This window comes from Antrostomus carolinensis, unplaced genomic scaffold, assembly GCF_000700745.2.
Source record: "Antrostomus carolinensis isolate BGI_N321 unplaced genomic scaffold, ASM70074v2 scaffold7368, whole genome shotgun sequence".
In the NCBI taxonomy this organism is placed as follows: domain Eukaryota; kingdom Metazoa; phylum Chordata; class Aves; order Caprimulgiformes; family Caprimulgidae; genus Antrostomus; species Antrostomus carolinensis.
The window spans coordinates 60,570-78,529 of NW_010334942.1; the positions used below are offsets into that span (position 1 = coordinate 60,570).

Genomic DNA, 17,960 nt, shown 5'->3' on the forward strand with positions numbered 1-17,960 from the left:
TAAAAGATCACCCAGTCCCACCCCCCCTGCCATCAGCAGGGACCCCTTCCACTAGACCAGGTTGCTCAAAGCCTCATCCAGCCTGGCCTTGAACACTTCCAGGGAGGGGGTACCCACAACTTCCTTGGGCAACCTGGGACAGTGTCTGACCACCCTCACAGTGAAAAACTTCTTCCTAATATCTAATCTAAACCTACCCTCCTTCAGTTTAAACCCATTTCCCCTTGTTTTGTCATTAGTTGTCCTTAGGAAAAGTCCTTCCCCAGCTTTCTTGTAGGCCCCTTTCAGGTACTGGAAGGCTGCTATAAGATCTCCCCGAAGCCTTCTCTTTTCCAGGCTGAACAACCCCAACTCTCTCAGCCTGTCTTCATAGGAGAGGTGCTCCAGCCCTCGGATCATCCTGGTGGCCCTTCTCTGGACTAGTTCTAACTGGTCCAGGTTGTAGACATCTTCAAAAGATGATCCTATTCAAGTTTTTCTATTTCCTAGCTCCAGTCATTTTTTTCCCCAGACTGTAGTAAAAATAAATAAATAAATAAATAAATAAATAAAAAATTCACTTTGTATGCTGACATTCCCACTTCACTTTTGCAGAAGGGACACCAGCCCCTGTGTGTAGACATTCCAGTTTCCCAAAAAGAACCCACAGTGACTAATAAATTTAAATCTGCCTTTCAGACATGCTGAAATCCCAAATTCTATTTTTCCAGGTTGGATTTCTAAACTGGAAGAATATTTCTGAGAAAACTATTGTTAAGTCACTGGACCTAAACTTTTTATTTGAAAGTTCCCAGAATCTTTTATCTCCACCTCCCTGTCTTCTCAGTCAAAGGAAACAAATCCTCAAAGCTCAGTTTCCAGCTGACTCCTGTTTCTATGAATGCAATTGACTTTTTTTTTTAAAAAAAAAATTCATTACAGAATTATTTGGACATTAATTCCAAAACTTCAAGGAGTGTTCCAGACTTTGTCAGCTGGAGCACTATTGATTCTTCAGAGTAAAATCTGAAAGGAGAGAAAAAGGAAAAATATCTAGTTGGCAGAACAGAATGCTGCTAACCTGGAGAAACAACAGTAAACTCCAAACAGAATTTCTCACAGGATCTCCTCGTCAACGAGTAACAGGAACAAAACTGATTCGACGGCAAAATGATGCCTGTCATCTCCATTACACGCACATCCCTGCCAACTCTGGGACCCCAGTTACCTTTTCCAACTCCCTCCTATGCAGCTGCTTTAGATGAAGGATCTCTCAGGCACTCCCTGCTGCTGCCTGCATGGGCAAGAACAAGCTCAACACTTCACTCTGATGGTCAAAGCGTAAACTCAGCAAGGGACACTAATCAGAGTGCACAACGCTCCAACTGGTACCAACCATTTACAAGTCATCCACCAAAATGGTGCATGTTCAGTTAAGGAAGAAAATAAGGTCTGTACAGTTGTGCTCTCCCTCTCATACACGTATGTCATTCTATCAGTGCCAGCACACTTAGCTATTTCACTGCTTTTTTTCCTAAATTTTTGCTGCAGTTCAGATTACATTGTGCCAAACAAAGCATAGGTAGGAGAAAATACTGTCTGCAGTTCTCTTGATATCATTTATGTCACCTGGACAGAACATAACACAAAACCCAATCCTCTCGCTGAATCAAAATCCATACTCAGGACTGGCTTCCAGAAAGGAAAAACAAGCTATCTGAAGACTGCACTGAATCCTCATATTATTTGGAAATGGGAGCAGGTAAGGTTTTTCCTTTGTTTCTAACTGTCTCAGTACAATAATGGCACAGGAAAAAAAAAAGACAGGTATGAATTCTATTGCAACAGACCACTGAAAATGCAAATATATTTCATACACTATTTTAAATTCATCCTCAACTGTAAGTGATTATCAAAGCAAAATACCAATTAATTAATAATTGTATTTATGGAACACTCATAAGCCTCTCAGTCACTTGAATGACCCTCATAGCCCATAGCTTTTTAAATATGTCTTTACTAACACAGAGAGGTATGGTCTATGTTATATGCATCATAACAGATTATGTCTACTGTGTAGATTTGCTGAAGCACATACAGTTCAGTTTCTCAGCTGTTCCTAACCATACTACCAGCTGCACAAACCATTTGTGACCATTGCACATCCATGGCCCACTAAACCCTTGCAGCCATTGCTTTTCCTCCTCCTCCTTTGAAAAGAAACAGAACTGAAATTCTCTGGGTGCTAAGTAACACTAAGTATATTAGAAACACCAGAATCAGAGACCTATCTGCAGCTGAAGCCACAACAAAGATGAAGGAAGGAAAACTATTAATTATAAGTCTAGGAAAAAAAAAAGATTATTTTAAATAGTTACTACATACAACATGCTGTTTATCAAGAGATAAAGAGATCAGACACATTCCCACTTTGTACTGAGCCCTGTAACATGTGATGAGCATCACCTGTAGGCAATGCTAAAAGGCACTTTAAGGCACCCATAAGATAGGCCAGATATTCTGAAACATAGAACATGCTATGCCTTGAAGTCACTAGTTCCAGGCAGAACGCACCATACTAGGAAATTCAGAAACACGAATAAGCCCCTTAATGTATTTTACCTCTATAAAAAGCTCAGTTCTTTCAAATTAAGTGGCTTTTCAGAATGAAAGTGGTTATAAATCCTGTACGGAAGATCATTTTTATTAGAAGATCTTAAAAGCAAGATCATCTTTTGGCAGCAGCAGTGAAGACAAAGAGCACAGGCAAGCCTTGGAAAAACTGCCTCAGCTAAGATTGCCCAGCACTTCCTACTGAAACACCATCTCTACAGTTCTTGTAACTTTACCAAGCTCTAATTGTTCAGATTAAAATTTTCCACACTGGACTTTTGCCAATTTTGAGAGACATTTTTCAGTTATTTTAAACTCTTCCAAGAGGCGAGGGAAAAAATACACTGCCCTTTACAGATTAATGAATTCCACTGACCTTTCCAACAGCTTGAGAGCACTAACACTTCAGAATGGGTAGGTCACCGAGTACATCTTTTTGCCAACACTGGGAAAACCCTCCTGAACTTGGCCAAGTACAAGTGTTTGTACATATTGCTAATTTATGGATGCAGAAGAGTTTTAGATTTTAGCGACTCATTGATCACCCTACCCAAACACTAAGCAGGAGACAGGGAAGCCATGCACAGGGGACATAAATGACTAGAGGCAGAATGAAAGTGAAAGATGCACAAACTGAGAGCCAACATCAGTAAGTGCCATCTGGGCACAGAAAACTGGGATAAAAGGGTAGTAAAGAGTAAAGGTTGGCTGGTAAAGTGAAGGGGTGGAGAAGCAACAGCAGGAGTTTCAGCCAGGAGAAAACGCAGCGGGGGCAACAATCCAAGTCTGCACGTTCTCCTCAAGAACTGGAATGAAACCCAACATTGCTGTCTAGCAGACAAATGGTGAGACTTCGTATCTGCAGAACCACAAGTAATACATCCTATTTCCCTGTGGACCACAGAGAAGATAACTACATACTGCCCTGCTGGAATAATACTCTTAATTCAAACTACAGAGGTCTGTTGGATTGGAAGTTATCCATCCTGATAAAGAACAACATCTGTTTTTTCCCAACATATTTTTCAAAAAAACTCTAAGAATTTACAAGTAATAAAACAAAGAAAAATCAAAGACTGCAAAACCAAATGCTGAAAGTCTTGGCAATTTTAATTAGGCTTTTCAGTGCATGCATTTTTATGAGGAATTTTTGAAGACACAATCATACAACTTTAATGAAATCCCTGTTTTTTTCCCCCAGCAAACAGTGCTCTGAAAGTAAATTAGTGCAGCACATGAAAAGGGAATGCATTCTGCAGACCTCTGTTGCAGAACTTAGAAGCTATGGAATGGAGGAGGCAGGAGGTGAAGAACAAAACAGATGATCGTACAGCTAGATGATGCAGCTAAATGCTGCACTTGAAAACTAGTTTTATCCCTGCTATTGACAGAATCCTTTGGGGATGCCAGGAAATCTGGGTGACTGTCTTAAGGCCACAGGATACTGCCAATCTGCAGAATTACTCTGCAAAGGAAGGATATATTTGGAATATGGAGAGATATTAGAGATGGTAATGTGAGAAATGGGATTGATTAGGTTAGTGCCACCAATGAGTGACAAAAATGGGTGGTTACATCTGGCTTCTTTCTATGATTCAGCTCATCCAAGTAGAAAGTACCATTATCTTCTCAGTCTGTTGTGAAATTAAATTATTTTGTACAGAACTAAATAGAAAAATGTCATTCTTTGAATGTAACTGTCCATGTCTTAAAATTAACTTGATACAGTTTGTGGTTCTGTTTTAATGTCTTTGCCTATACCCATGGAGTTCCAGCAGAGCAAGCAATGGGCAACGCTGGCATAAACCAGAGGCATTTGGGGGAACATCAGGAATCTAGTGGTTCAGATCACACAGCCGTCACTCTTCTACCTTTTCTAAACAAAATTTTTTATCCCTTGAAGTTGCATCATGATCCAAGTGCATCACATAGTCATCTGCCTTCTCTCTACTATCTTACACCTTCACAGTCAACACTCACCCCAAACCCAACCAGAGAACAAGTCTGTAATATTGAGCAGACAAAACCACACAGGACTAATATTCAGTTAGTGCTTACCTCATTTGGTGGAACAATAGCAAAAGGCTGGATGACAGCTGCCAGTGGAATGCGAGCCTGTTTGGCCATCTCTGAAGACGATGGGAAGCAGTAGGTAGTACATCGGATATAACGAGGGCTGGCGTGGCCTAGAACACCCAACACAGCATGCAGAATGAAAGGCTGTTAAAAGGAACCTGCCTGTCCCAAACCCAGACCAGAAAAATCACAACAATAACATAAAGCAACAAGTTCAATACATGCTTTTTTCCCCTCCCATGCAAGCTTCTGCCCATCTCTCTCCTCTTTATATGTCAGCCCATTGTCCCTCCCTGTTGGTACATCTTTTCTTGCTGTCTGAGTTTAAAGCAGAGATTTAAACATATAAAGAAAAACCTCATAATTATTTGCAATAAGAATCTCAATAGAGTTTAATTTGAAACATATCATATCTAAGATCTTAAAGAAAATAATAAATCCACAGTGGAAATGTCAACACTGTATATAGAGAAATGCTGCAGACTGATACCTACTGTTAAGACTGCCCTATGAGCTAGCTCAGCTTCAGAAAATAGTGTATCTGTGTTAACTTCGCCATGCTCATTTATCTTGCAAAATAAGTGTGCTAAAGTCAACGCACCACTTCTTGTAGCACACTTTGCTCAGTTGCCTTAACGAGAAACTGTGCTGTGCACTGCAGACAAGCACACCGAAAGGCAACAGTTCAAAAATCGGTTTCCCTGTGCTCCTTTTTTTACCATCATGCTGCAGTTCTGCTCAATTTCTTGAAAGCAATTTCTTTGTTCATCAGAACTGAATTACTCCATTCCCAGATAATGCCAAAAAATCTTGTATGTTTTACACAGTTTACCCAAGCACTGATAAATTAATGCTGGACTAAATGATACCATCAGTTTAATCTGTATTAAAATATGAAGTCTGCTGTCAAGAGCAGCACATGGAATAACGCACTCAAGGCAGGCACAAAGGCAGACACACTGGCCAAAGGAAAAAATGAGGTCAATTAGACATCTTGTTTAATCACTTGAATAGAATTTTCCAAAATTTGGATCTTAAAACTTAACAATACTAGTCTCATTGCTTCTGCTAGGGCCCAGCTTTTAAAATTTCAGAAGAATCCAAAAAGGATTTTCAACTTGACATTTAAAACCTTGAAAAAATTTAAGTTAAAAAGAAAAGTTGTATCAACTATTCAAATTATTTTAAAGGTCAGGAAAGGTAGAGGTGTTAACCCAAAGTGTAAGAATCCAACTCTCACTTTCTCCCCTGCTCCCCCCCCTCTTTTTTTTCCCCTTTAAAAGGAGTTTCCCATTTCATGCCCAATTTAGAGTAAGGAGCATCATTTTCAGATCAGAAATTTGAGAATGTAGTATTTATTTTTTTAAAAAAATTGTATTTTATTTCACCTACAAAGACTCCCAAATCAGTAACAAGGACAGTTACCTTGGTCTTGGATTACACAGTCTGTGGTGACAAGAGGAGGAACCTGTCCTCTTGTGTTTGTGGCATAGATCTGTCCTCCTCTGGAAGCCTTATCATTTTCAATTACTTGAATCTGACGAAGAAGAAGCAAGAACAGTATGAGAAAGGTAAGTTAAGCATTCAGTTACACTCATAAACAGTTATGCTAACATCTACACCAAGTAACACTATTGATGTTGTCTCACAGAGAGGAGCTATAAACCTGTCGCAATACAGGCTTCCAGGACACCAACTAGAAAACCATACACACAGCTGAGCAGTATGACTCAGATACAACTGCAGTTGCCTGTTGGAACTCTTGAGGTGGATAAAGACCTCTATATACAGTGAACAAATGAGTTGTTTAGATTAAGTATATTGACTACTAAGAGGATAGACCTTTTCAAGAGAGGCTAGCCAGCAAATTGAGGAGAGCAACAGTGTAAGTCCTTGTTACTGAATCTGGCCTTCCATTCTCCCAGACTAAACTGAAGTGCAAGGTTGCATCACCTTACTCAGATGCCAACTGTACTAGATTATCTTTTGTATGACCACTTGTGCCAGCTGCTGTTCTTCATAAACAAGTGTACGGGTAATTGATCATATTGCAGTGGTGTGAGGGGTTAGCCCTCATTCCTCCTGACTAGGCTCCATGCACAGAGTGGTTAAGAAATAAACAATAATCTACACAGTAGATCACCTTCCTAGCTGAGCTCTATTTCACCACCACCATTGAGAAAGCAGCAACTTAAACTTCTGAGGAAAGCCTTCCTGGCCATTAGGTAGTATTTCAACACTGGAGCTCAGGGTTTTTATTCTCTAGGTCAGATTACCATGCTGTGAGCTTCCTCCTAGAAAGAAAGTAAAGGAGAGCAATCACAGAAATTTTTATTAAAGCGAGGCAGCTCTGATGATGTACAGATTTACTCTGGCTGAAGCCTAGTTTATAGAAATTTACGATGTAATATAATGAAACGCTCATGAAGCTGGCTTTACTATTGAACAAATTCCTTTCCCATACACCTCCTCTGTCACTTCTGCACAGTCTCTCACCCCTCTTCAAGTCTGACACTTTTCAGGATATAACTGAAGTTATATAAGGCTGTATTTTATTCCACAGCATGAAACAGATCACTGAGATGATACCATCAGTCCTCCTCTTCCCTCAAAGAAGCTATCTTTGCAGCAATCTGCTTTAGAGTGTAGCCAAACAGCCATGAGAGTCAAGAGGAATAAGACAGGGAATTTCTGAAACTGTCTTTGCCACTGCTGCTGGTATCGCATGGAGTTACATCTTTACACTGCACATGAATTTCTAATAATAGCTAGGGAAGCTCAGAAACCACTGTTGGAAAGCAAACAGAAGAAAAAAAACCCCAAAATTAGTCGCATGGAGTCCATTGATCATTGTCCAAGAGGTATTTCCTAACATACTGCAAATAATCTGGGGCCTGTAACTTTTTTTTTCCCCAATAAAGTTTCTGTATTGCAATTTAAATATACAGTACATTCCTCAGAGAGCCTGTTATATCTTCTGCTTGATTACTTTTCCCTGCCTCCTTGGCTTGTATACTTATTGCTAATTCTTGCATTAGAAGGAAAAAGGTTTTGCTCTAAAAAGGTCCACTGGCTGAAGAAAGCAAGCCACTTGCAGTTTTAGCTCTGCAAAGGATCAATGTACCATGGTATTCTTCAGTTAACTGACCTAAATATATCATTGTTCTTGGAAATAATTGTTGACAAAGCCCAGATGCTAGCTTTCATAGATGTTGTTAGAGCACGTATCAACCTCTAACATAGGTAAGAAAAATATAAATCAACAATGGCTACAGATAAGAAGTAAATTTATCTGGCAACACTACTGTAATTATATAATGTAAATATAACACGACAAATACACATGGTCATACTTATTCCTCATTCTGAATTAGCTTTTTGCCCTTTACAGACGTTGACCCAGATCATGTTTCTTTTAAACATGTCATTTTGATCCTCTCTGTGCTGCTTAAACAAACCTTTTAACCTATTTTAACATCGCTGTCACAGTCAAGGCTGTTTATTCTACATGCGTAATTGAAACAAGACATCAGTCCACGCTTTCATGCCAGGTCTCCTTCTCCCCGCCTCCCTTTTACTTTTTTTTTTTTTTTTAATTAGACAATTCCATTTTATCCTTATATAAAAAGCACCATACTGAAACACTAGGAATGATTGACTTAGTAAGGGCATTTGTTAATTATACAGACATTCACTTCAGGTTTTTTTGGGGGTTTTTTTGGTTTTTTTTTTTTACACAGTGGTTTTCAGTTACATTTACATTTTTACACAATGATTTTCAGTTACATTTAACTTGAAAGTTGCCTTTAACAGAGGCGACTGCACTTGTTACATTAACCACTAAGTGATTATCAACAAGTATTCTTCCAAAATTCTGAGGATTTTACATCAAAACCATCACTGGATAAAGCAGTCTTTTCTAGAAGGGCAAAAGAATATCCTGATGTAAGGAAGCAGGACTGCTCCCTACTAGACTGTGTCAGGCTTCTACACAAATGCTTCTCCCTCATCTCAGTGGAACGCAAATTCTTTTCTGTACAGCAACACTGCCTCAGCAGAGAAGTGGAAGATTCCTTCACCCAGACAAGCTTACACTGTGGTGGTGAACACATTTTTTTAAGTAGAAAGTTCCAGGTCAAAGCTGCAGGGGACAGCCTGCTTCAAGAATCCTGACCTTTTGACCTGTTTGGCTGATTGCCAGCAGTATAAGTGTGTGCATCACAATGTGTTTTCCCCACGAGTTCAGCACATTTTCTCTATTTCCATCAGCTGTTCTCAATAAAGAAGTTAAACGCAGCCTGTATCTGACTAGCCATTCCTCTGGGTAACAATTAGACTTCTTTATTTAAGAAAGATGGACACAACCATAACCTTGTTGGTTTGGTTTAGGTTGTTTGGTTTTTTTTTTTCCTTTCTCTAACACCATTTTAAGAAGAGACACCACCCCACCAGTGCACGTTCGGGTGGGCTTAAACTGCTGAGCCTCTTCAATGCATATGAAGCTTAAGCATTAAGTATATTCCAAGCTCCAGAAATCTTTACAAGGCTGCAGCAACTGGAAGGATGCTCAGGCCAGTAATTCCAGTTGCCTGAGCTGAAATCGAATAGTGAGATGGCTTTTGAGCATGGGACTTCTCAGCATTTCCAACATTGCAGTTTTAGAGCTCTGGTACCTGTATTCTGCACAAATCCTACTTTCTGTTACTAAGTTTCAGCCTTCAAACTTTTTGAAGGGCTGCAGTGAATGCAAGTAACCCTTCAGTACTGCTCACTGTCATACTAAGAATCCTATTGAGAATTACTATTAAAAATATTTGGAGTCATGGGTATGTCCCACGTTAGATGAAAGTTATAAAGCCTCTTCAGTATTAAAACTAATGTTATGCACTAATTTATCGAAACTGCCAGGACAGAGTACAAAACTGCATGTAATTAAGAAACTCCAAAAATTGGAACATAACTTGTGAACCAAGTTATGGAAGTGCAATTTTATGTTACAAAAAATCCCACCAACTAAAAATAAATACAGTATTAGCATTGTCCTTCCTTTATCTTAAATGCAGCAGAAATTTACTTTTATAAAAAAATCAGTGCCACATTACTTACTGGGCTTGGAATAGAGTCAGGATCAAGCTTCTTCTGCTGTGGACCTGGGAGTTGTGCCGGACCCCCAGGAAACGCACCAGGATAAGACAGCTGAGATCCTGCCATCTGAGGACCATAGTTTGCTGCAGGGTTACAAATGACAATTCATTTAAGACATGTTATTAATTTTTAACATCAACTTTTGCCTTATAATTTATTCTTACTCAGCTAAACGCAACTTCTCCTTCCCTTCTGTTTTCAGCAAGTAAAAGAAGTGGATTACCTTGGCTCATGCAGTCTGTGTTTGAAAGGTAAGCATAAGTTTAGGTGTGACAACTTCATCTCAGGTATATGTCAAGTAGGATGGTTAGTGGAGATTATCACAGCTACTCAAACCAGGCCATTACATTAGTGAGAATCTCTCCCCTACCATCAGACAATGCAAACCGGTCTAGTCAGCTGGCTTCTTAGTTGTCAAAATAACTGTTTTACTCAACTATGTCACGTGAAATAATTGTGTTCAGTTACAATTCTTTATTGCTGTAGTAAAGCACCTTTGAAAGCCACTTTTGATAGACAGTACTAGAAGGCAGAGAGCAATCTATACCTTTACAGAACCTAAGAAAAACTCCTTTCTGTAGCATGTTGTGCCTTTAACATTACTAACCAAGTAATTCTGTTCCTGATCCAAATTAATCTCCTTTTTCCTGTTAGTCTCAATAGGGTGCTAAAATTCTGAGCAAAAGCACAGCCTGCCTTGAATGTCCTGACTGACAATGCAAATCTTTCCATTTTACAAAAAAAGGGTTAAATTTTCATTTTTCCAAGTCAGTAGAACATCAGCCACGAACAGCTGCAGTTCCACCAGTGATTCTCCACGCTTTGTTTTCAATTACATAAAAAACATCCTTCCTTACCTTGCTGAGGAAGATACCCAGGCCCTGGAGGCTGTCCTGAGAGCTGTTGCAAGTTAGGATTTGGAGGGACAGGTCCAGGGATTCCATCTTGTCTGGCCATAGGAGGTATTGATGGTTGAGCACAAAGGCCACTACCATTATTTGCTGGTGGAGGAACCTGTGACCCAGGTAGTAAAGCGATTTGCTGCTGCGTTGGTGGTGGTAGCTGTGGACTTTGAAAAGGTGCTGGATGCCCAGAAGACATGGGAGAGCTCGGAGTAGTGCCAGGACCTGAGCAAGAAACCGTGTTAGATGAGTCAAAGATAATAACCTACTAACTCTGTGTAGAAGGTGTTCTATTTTTGCTCTATATATTTACAACATATAGGCAATACTGCATTCCATATCAACAATGCTGCATTACGGGGATCCTGAATGCCTGTTCATATAACAAATATGACCTCATAGTTAAACTCTGAACTGATTCAGACATTCAATTTTATTTCCTTTGGCTCTATTTTCAATAAAACCCTGCAGCAGGGGTGGATGGGGAAAGAGAGAGGGAAGCCAGCCTTTGACAATTCCTTTTTAGAATACATATAAATCACTATTTGCTTTTGAAATAATATTTAATTTCATAATGTGAAACAACATTAATTTTGCTTAATAATCGATTTCTCTTATGTGGCATGTTTTTGTTAGTCTGCTGTTTGCATTTCACCATGATAGGAAGATAAATCCACTCAGTTTCTCTGGTTTACAATCTTCTTCTGGTTTTGATGCTAAAAGATGAAACATGTGGGAATTATTTTGTACACAGTGGTGAAGAATAGTTTGTTGTTTATAAGATTCAGAATCCAATTAGAATTAAGAGGACTCTAGAAATAGGGGGTTTTTGAGACTTACAATCTGTAAATACTTACTACTTTACAAAACCGAAATTTTTTAGTCAAATTTCTCTCCAAAGACCTACGGCAAAATAATTTTCAAGAAAGCTAAAAAATAACCAAAATTAGGTTTGGAGCAAAAGGACCAATCTGTTAATACACAAATATTGAAATGCACCTCCTGTCAGACTTGTTAACTGAAAAAAAAAATTTCACATGCAAAACACAAGCTCAGGTTCTTGGCCAGTACAAACAAACATCACTTCAGTAGCTTTACAAGCTGTGAATTTCAGCACTCTGTCAAGTTAAACCAACTTAGACTTACAGCTAAGGAAATACCAGAAGAACAAAACCCAACACAGAGGCAGAGTTGTAAAGAATCCTTCAGTGTAAAGTTGTAAAGGAGTCTGCAGTGGTCTGAAGGTTGTCTCAACCTTCCAGCATCTAACACGATAAGCCAGAATATTACAATTTACATAATTATTGCTGAAGGAAATATAAAGAAGGCAGGAAGAAAAAAAATTGCTCTAAATAATATGAGTTGCTATTATTTGAAGTGCACTAGAGGTGCTGGGCCACACCTCATCCTGTATAAAAAGGCCCGAGTTAATTGTGCACTTGCAGTTCAGTACCTCAAGGTTGAATTTGAGTCTAAATTAATTTTTCTAAGGTGAAGAAGCTTTAAGTTTTCACAAGCGATTGTACAAATTATTGCTCACGCCTGGGCTGTTACTGACAGGATCACCAAGTAATTTGAGAAATGACTGATAAAATAGCTGACTTCTATGGAAGGTTCATCAAATGTCAATTCAGAATTAACCCAAGAGTACTGATTTAAGGAACAGGATGAGATTAAACAAATCTAAGAACCTGAGCAAATAATAGAGGTCAAGGATTTCACTTTCTGTTTATATAGAAGTTCAGTAAGTTTCTAATTGTCATAATCTTAATAGCTTTAACTGAGAAAAAGTCAATCAGATCAGATCAAACTGATTACCATAGCTATTTATCTGCATGCTGTTGAGCTGGTTAGCAAGTTGTGCTGCAGGTGAAGTGGACGCAGCATTTGGGTAGGCTGGTTGCGACTGATGACTGTAGGGAGGACAGGAAGGTCCTGTATTGCTTGGAGGTGGAGGGCCTTGAAACCTAAAGGAAAAATTAGTTTAGTTATGCAAAAATATACATCAACCAATCATAATTCTAGAAGGTGTCACACCTTCGCAAGGCTGGTGCTGAAACAATTAGGACAGACAAACAGGTAAGAGAATGCGCTCAGGTTCTGCTCAGAAAACGTATATTTGCATTAAAATACTCGTGAAGTGCAGAGAGAATGCACACTTGTTTAAAAACAAAAAAGACAGTACATGTTTGCTTGCATAGAAACAAAGAAAAGTGAGTATGCCATGGCAAAGAGAGAGTGGTAGTAAGTATATGAAAGCTTGAAAATTAAGAAACACAAGCTTCTGAACATATTGGATCACTCCATCCCCCTTCCATGCTTATCAAGGAAGGTGCCCTACTGGGGATGGATGAAAAAGATTAGGAGAAAAATTCGTGAAGAAAAGAAAATGAAGTGAGAAACCGTCAAGAAGTTCCCTGTAATAGAGGAAAAAAAGATACAGGTAGGGAAAAACTGCTTCATGATTATCAGATACAGAAAAACATGAACGCACGGAAAACAACTAAAGAAAAAGAAAGAGGTACACATAAGTGGCTTATAAAGATATTTTCTACCAGACTATTTCACTCTGGAAAAGTAAGATTCTCAGGCTATCTCCCAAAGAAGATCTACACTGATTTTCCTATGACTACCTATGAAACTGAGGAGGGGCCTAGCTATATCAAGAGAAGTAGAATTCACTTTCCTTGAAATTTTGATGTGGAAATTTCCTGGCCCAGAACAGCAGCTCTCAGCAATTTGGGAATGAAACAAGATCAGGTAAAAAACAGTAGACATGCATCTGTCAGGGCAATGACTGGAAGCTAGGAAAGAGAATCTGTATTTTCCTGGGTTGGTCATGTCAACTTGACTCTGTTCACCTTGTTTTTACATCTTCATGACAACAACCACTTCTCCCAATGCATTAGTACATTGCCTTTTACAACTGATCACCAGTCTCTTTGGGTCCTCTTTTACACACAAACAAACAAAATAATTAGCATCTGACAGAAGTCAATAAAAGAGCTAAGCTTATTTACCCACTCAGCACTACCTGCAATAAAACCACTGGGTAATAAAGCTTGGCTATCCCCTTGCACGATCTTTTTTCCAAGATTTCTTTTCACAGCTTCCACCTGTTCCTATCGTCTCCCTTCCCTACTCCTGCCTCCTTCACTTCCTGTGAGCTCTGGAGGCCGGACAACAGCACTTCAAATAAACTCTGCATAGTTCATCAGACCTAAGCAAAAAAGTAGCATTCATCAGCTGAGAGGGTAAAACAGAACTGCATTATAAAATATCTTTAAAGTACCCAATGGAGCCTTGGCTGCGATCCCACAACAATGAAGCAAAGACATCCTGACAAAGCAGGGCAGGGGCAACTACAGACATAGAGATGCGCATCAGCTTCTAGTCAAAACTCGCTGGCAACTATTCATTTGTAAATAACAACTCCTTGGTACCTCACAGTAAAGGAGAATTAAGACATCAGAAAGTGAACACAAAAAAAACCCCCATGCAACTTCTATATCAAACAGCAGTTATAACACCTTACTGCTGCTTTGAAACAGCGAGTCTAAGATCAAGAAGAAAGAATAATTTGAAATTAAATAAAGAATGCATGGTAAAGACCTGGCTTTGGCAGGGGAGTTGGACTAGATGATCTCCTGAGGTCCCTTCCAATCCCGACTGTTCTGTGATTCTGTGACTTGCTGTAAAATGGAACTTAATGAGATTGCAGATCACACTGTATGATCTGGCAGTTTAGCACCACAGGGAATCAAACGTGAAGATCCAGTTCAGAACTGGAATAAGTCAGAACTGCTGAAGATAAAAGGGATGGCATACTGAAATGCCAGTGAAGCAGCCAAAGAGAGGTAACAGAGGTCAAATAGCTTAGATCTCGTGTATTAATTCTTGAAAGTCACCTATGTGGCTGTTGCCCTGGTGTACTGGGCCCATTTTGGAAGCTGGTCTGGCTGAATTGATGTGTACCAGGTGGTGGAGGCCCAGCAGGAGCCAAAGATCCAAAAGGCACAGTTGATTTCGACACACCTGCAAAAGAAGAAGTACTTTTATGTAAGAACCCTGTAAGAAAGCACAAGATTGTCAAGAAATACAAGTGCATAGCCTGCCCTAGCAATAAGAATACCGGCTCTAGGTGGTCCTGCCTGAACGGGGGGTTTGGACCAGGCGACTTCCAGAGGTCCCATCCAACCTCAGTCATTTTGTGGTTCCCTAAGAAAGATTTCTTGTCAGCTACAGAAGCGGGTATGAAAAATAACAGATAGTAAAAAGGAAGCGAAAAAGAGTTGCTAACTTTCCAGCAAAGGAACCCAAGGGCAACAGTAAGAAAGAAGCAAGAATGAACAGGCCCTGCAATTCAATTTGGGATCCTGGTAATTTCCTCTCACCTAGTTATCTTTATAGGTAGAAGCAAGAGGTCCCTTTGATTTCAGGGACCACAGTCAGAAAGAAAACTGGGAACAACCTTTGGAAAAAAAAAAAGGCTTCATATGTAGAACCTGTAAACCTATGGTTCTTAATTCAGATCTAGAACAGTGACTGTGAAGAGACTATAATTTATGTAATCAGCAGTGCTGGAATAAACAGCTCTTCAGTCTGTATTTCTTGAATTGTTTTCCTTTAAGTTACTCAAACATAAGGAACTTGTTTCATACCAAAACCAGTATTTTTCCCAAATATTCTAATAAGCCAATTAGGAGAAGCAGTTCTATCTTCTGACTATATTCAGCATTAGATTAAGGTAACAACACCTGGTATCTTTAATAAGAAGTTTTAGAGAAACTGGGTAAAACTTCTTGTTTTTTCTGTTTTCCTGATAACACAAAAATCAATGACGTCACAGGATATTTAAAAAACATCAATATATACTTAGTTCTGTCATTAACATACTCCACCATCTCAAATACTAAATGTAGTGTAACTTATAATAATCTAAATGTTATTAAATATTTTAACAAATATTTGTTTTAGATGCCTTAGAGAATACTTCACATTTTTACTATTTTAATTAATTTCTCCCTGTGACATCAGGCAAAATATTGAGATGATCCCATTTCCTGCCACCCTACCTTGGCTACGTATATTAGTAAACTTACAGAGGGAAGAGGAGACTTTACCATTTGTGTATCTTCCACAGCCCAAATTCACTAGTCTAGCATGTCCACTTTGACTCTACTGAACTTAGACCCACATGACTTACAGCAAAATGGGCTTAAATTCCATGCTCTCAAATTTAATTTTTTTTAAGTTTCAACCACCATATATTCATATTTTATATTTCTTGAAAGGCCTGAAACCACATATCAGTAATTAATGAAAAGCAAAGAGAGACAAAGACTGTTATGTTTATCTGTTGGATGCCAGTTACTTTATCTGCAGCATGATTATACTGGTGGAAATAAAGCAAATATCCCTTTTGTTTGTAATTTGCTTGTTCTCAAGGTGCCTTTCCCCATAGAACTCACTTGTCTGCTGTGTAGTTAGAAAGTAGATGGGTTCTACTCACCACTCCTTGTACAAATACAACACCCAGTAAGCAAGCTTAAGTAGGAGCACACCAACTCATACTTACAGGCAAATTTGTGCTCAGGAATTCAGTAGGACAGGGGTCCTATTGTGAAGAATACAATCCATTTCCGAGAGCTTGCTTGTCATCAATACATATGAGCTGAGAAATATGTCTCTATTCCCAGAAATCATCCCTTTTGTATTTGTCTGTACTAGTATTACTCATAAAACAGCATTAAGCATTGGTGGTTTCTGCCTCCTGGCCAACAGGATTCACACATGGAGGTCAGCCACCCATTTTACATCAGCATCTGAGCATCAACAGTAACACAGGCAAGGCTAGCGCAGGATCCTGCTGCAGGAGCAAGTGTAAAATTGAGCATTTTGTGCTGACACGAATGAGAAAAAGAGAAGCAAATTGCCTTCAGAGAAAAGTACATTCTGAAAACACATTTTAAGCCAATTTCATACCTGGTTGAGGTGCCGAGTATGAGGAGTTAGGGTCTCCATAATGCCCATAATGAAGTGAGGAATTAGGTGGTCCAAAACCTGCAGAAAAGCCTCCTATTCCTGGCTGAGACTGGGAATATGGAGGAGCTGCAACATAGCCTTGTTGACTCATGATGGCAATATTCTCATTCCAACTATCAGGTCCTCTTTAAGAATCTGCAAAACAGAAAGTGACACCTGCTACTACTCTTCATTCTTTGTGCATTTTAAAAGGCTGTGAACTGTGTTCCCAAAAAGACAAAAGACATATCTGAGGGCAAAAAAGGACCTTGTTGTCCTTGCTAGTACCAGGCATCTTCTCCCTAAGCTTTCACATCTTGATTCTGTTGTAGTTGAAAAAAAAAAAAAAAACAAAACCAAAAAATCAGAATTTTATTAAAAGTAACCCAATAAAAGTTTTCTAATGATGAGAGCATTCACAAGATATTTAATTTCTTTCTTGCAGTCAAATTTTGTTAAGCAGAATAAAATAAACATTTAGGAAACTTTGAGAAAAGAGTATCTTGATAACTGCAACCACTTAAGATTAGAACTAGAAAACATGAAGAATTCTGCATTACTAAACCAGATGACTGTATTTCATAAGACTAGTTTTCAGACACAGTGCCCTTGCCACCAAGGGATTTGAAAATTTATTGAAGTTGTGCACTTTGCAGCCTTGATAGCTAGTTCCTCTTTTCCATGTAAGAGAGAATTTTTTTTTTTTTACTTCATATTGAATTTAACAAAACCAGAAATCCACTAAGTTTCTTGATGCTCCAATTAAAACTGCTTTGAGAAAAGCTGAGCATCCAGACTCTGAATGAGCACTTATTACTTCTGCAGAGTCCCAAGTGCATAGGTCAGGCATCCCCAAAGAACTAAAGATACATCATATAAACCAGCATTTTAGATGTTAAATATTCCTTTGAAATAACTTTCCCAGTGACCTATACTGCATGTTCTCAGGCTTGAGCCATGGAGTGCTCTTTGAGTGTGCAAACTGGATGAAGGTAAATCAGAAATTGTGCTTCCAAAGCACGCACAAAGGCCCCTCAAAATTACACACAGCTCCAAGGCCACAGCAGACAAATTCATGCTGCACTGGCACATGTCAGTAGAGAAAAGCTATCCCTATCAGAAAACCCACTTCTAGGCTTCTCAGGTTAAACATACATTTCTGAAGGAAAAAAAAACAACAAACAAACACAACAAAACCAAAACCACAGCAATCAATCAAAC

General features: G+C 39.0%; 1 protein-coding gene across 1 annotated transcript in view; it reads right to left on the bottom strand.

Moving 5' to 3' along the window:
* SEC24D (SEC24 homolog D, COPII component) overlaps positions 1–16,896 on the bottom strand; it is a 49,481-nt gene extending 32,585 nt beyond the window's left edge. The window contains exons 1-7 of the mRNA XM_010174350.1: positions 16,701–16,896; positions 14,624–14,750; positions 12,534–12,682; positions 10,671–10,940; positions 9,775–9,896; positions 6,094–6,205; positions 4,651–4,778 (exon numbers count right to left, since the gene is read on the bottom strand). Coding sequence (XP_010172652.1) covers positions 4,651–4,778; positions 6,094–6,205; positions 9,775–9,896; positions 10,671–10,940; positions 12,534–12,682; positions 14,624–14,750; positions 16,701–16,851 — 1,059 coding nt within the window. The 5' untranslated portion in view covers positions 16,852–16,896. The remainder of the gene's footprint in view (positions 1–4,650; positions 4,779–6,093; positions 6,206–9,774; positions 9,897–10,670; positions 10,941–12,533; positions 12,683–14,623; positions 14,751–16,700) is intronic.
* Positions 16,897–17,960: the final 1,064 nt, after the last annotated feature.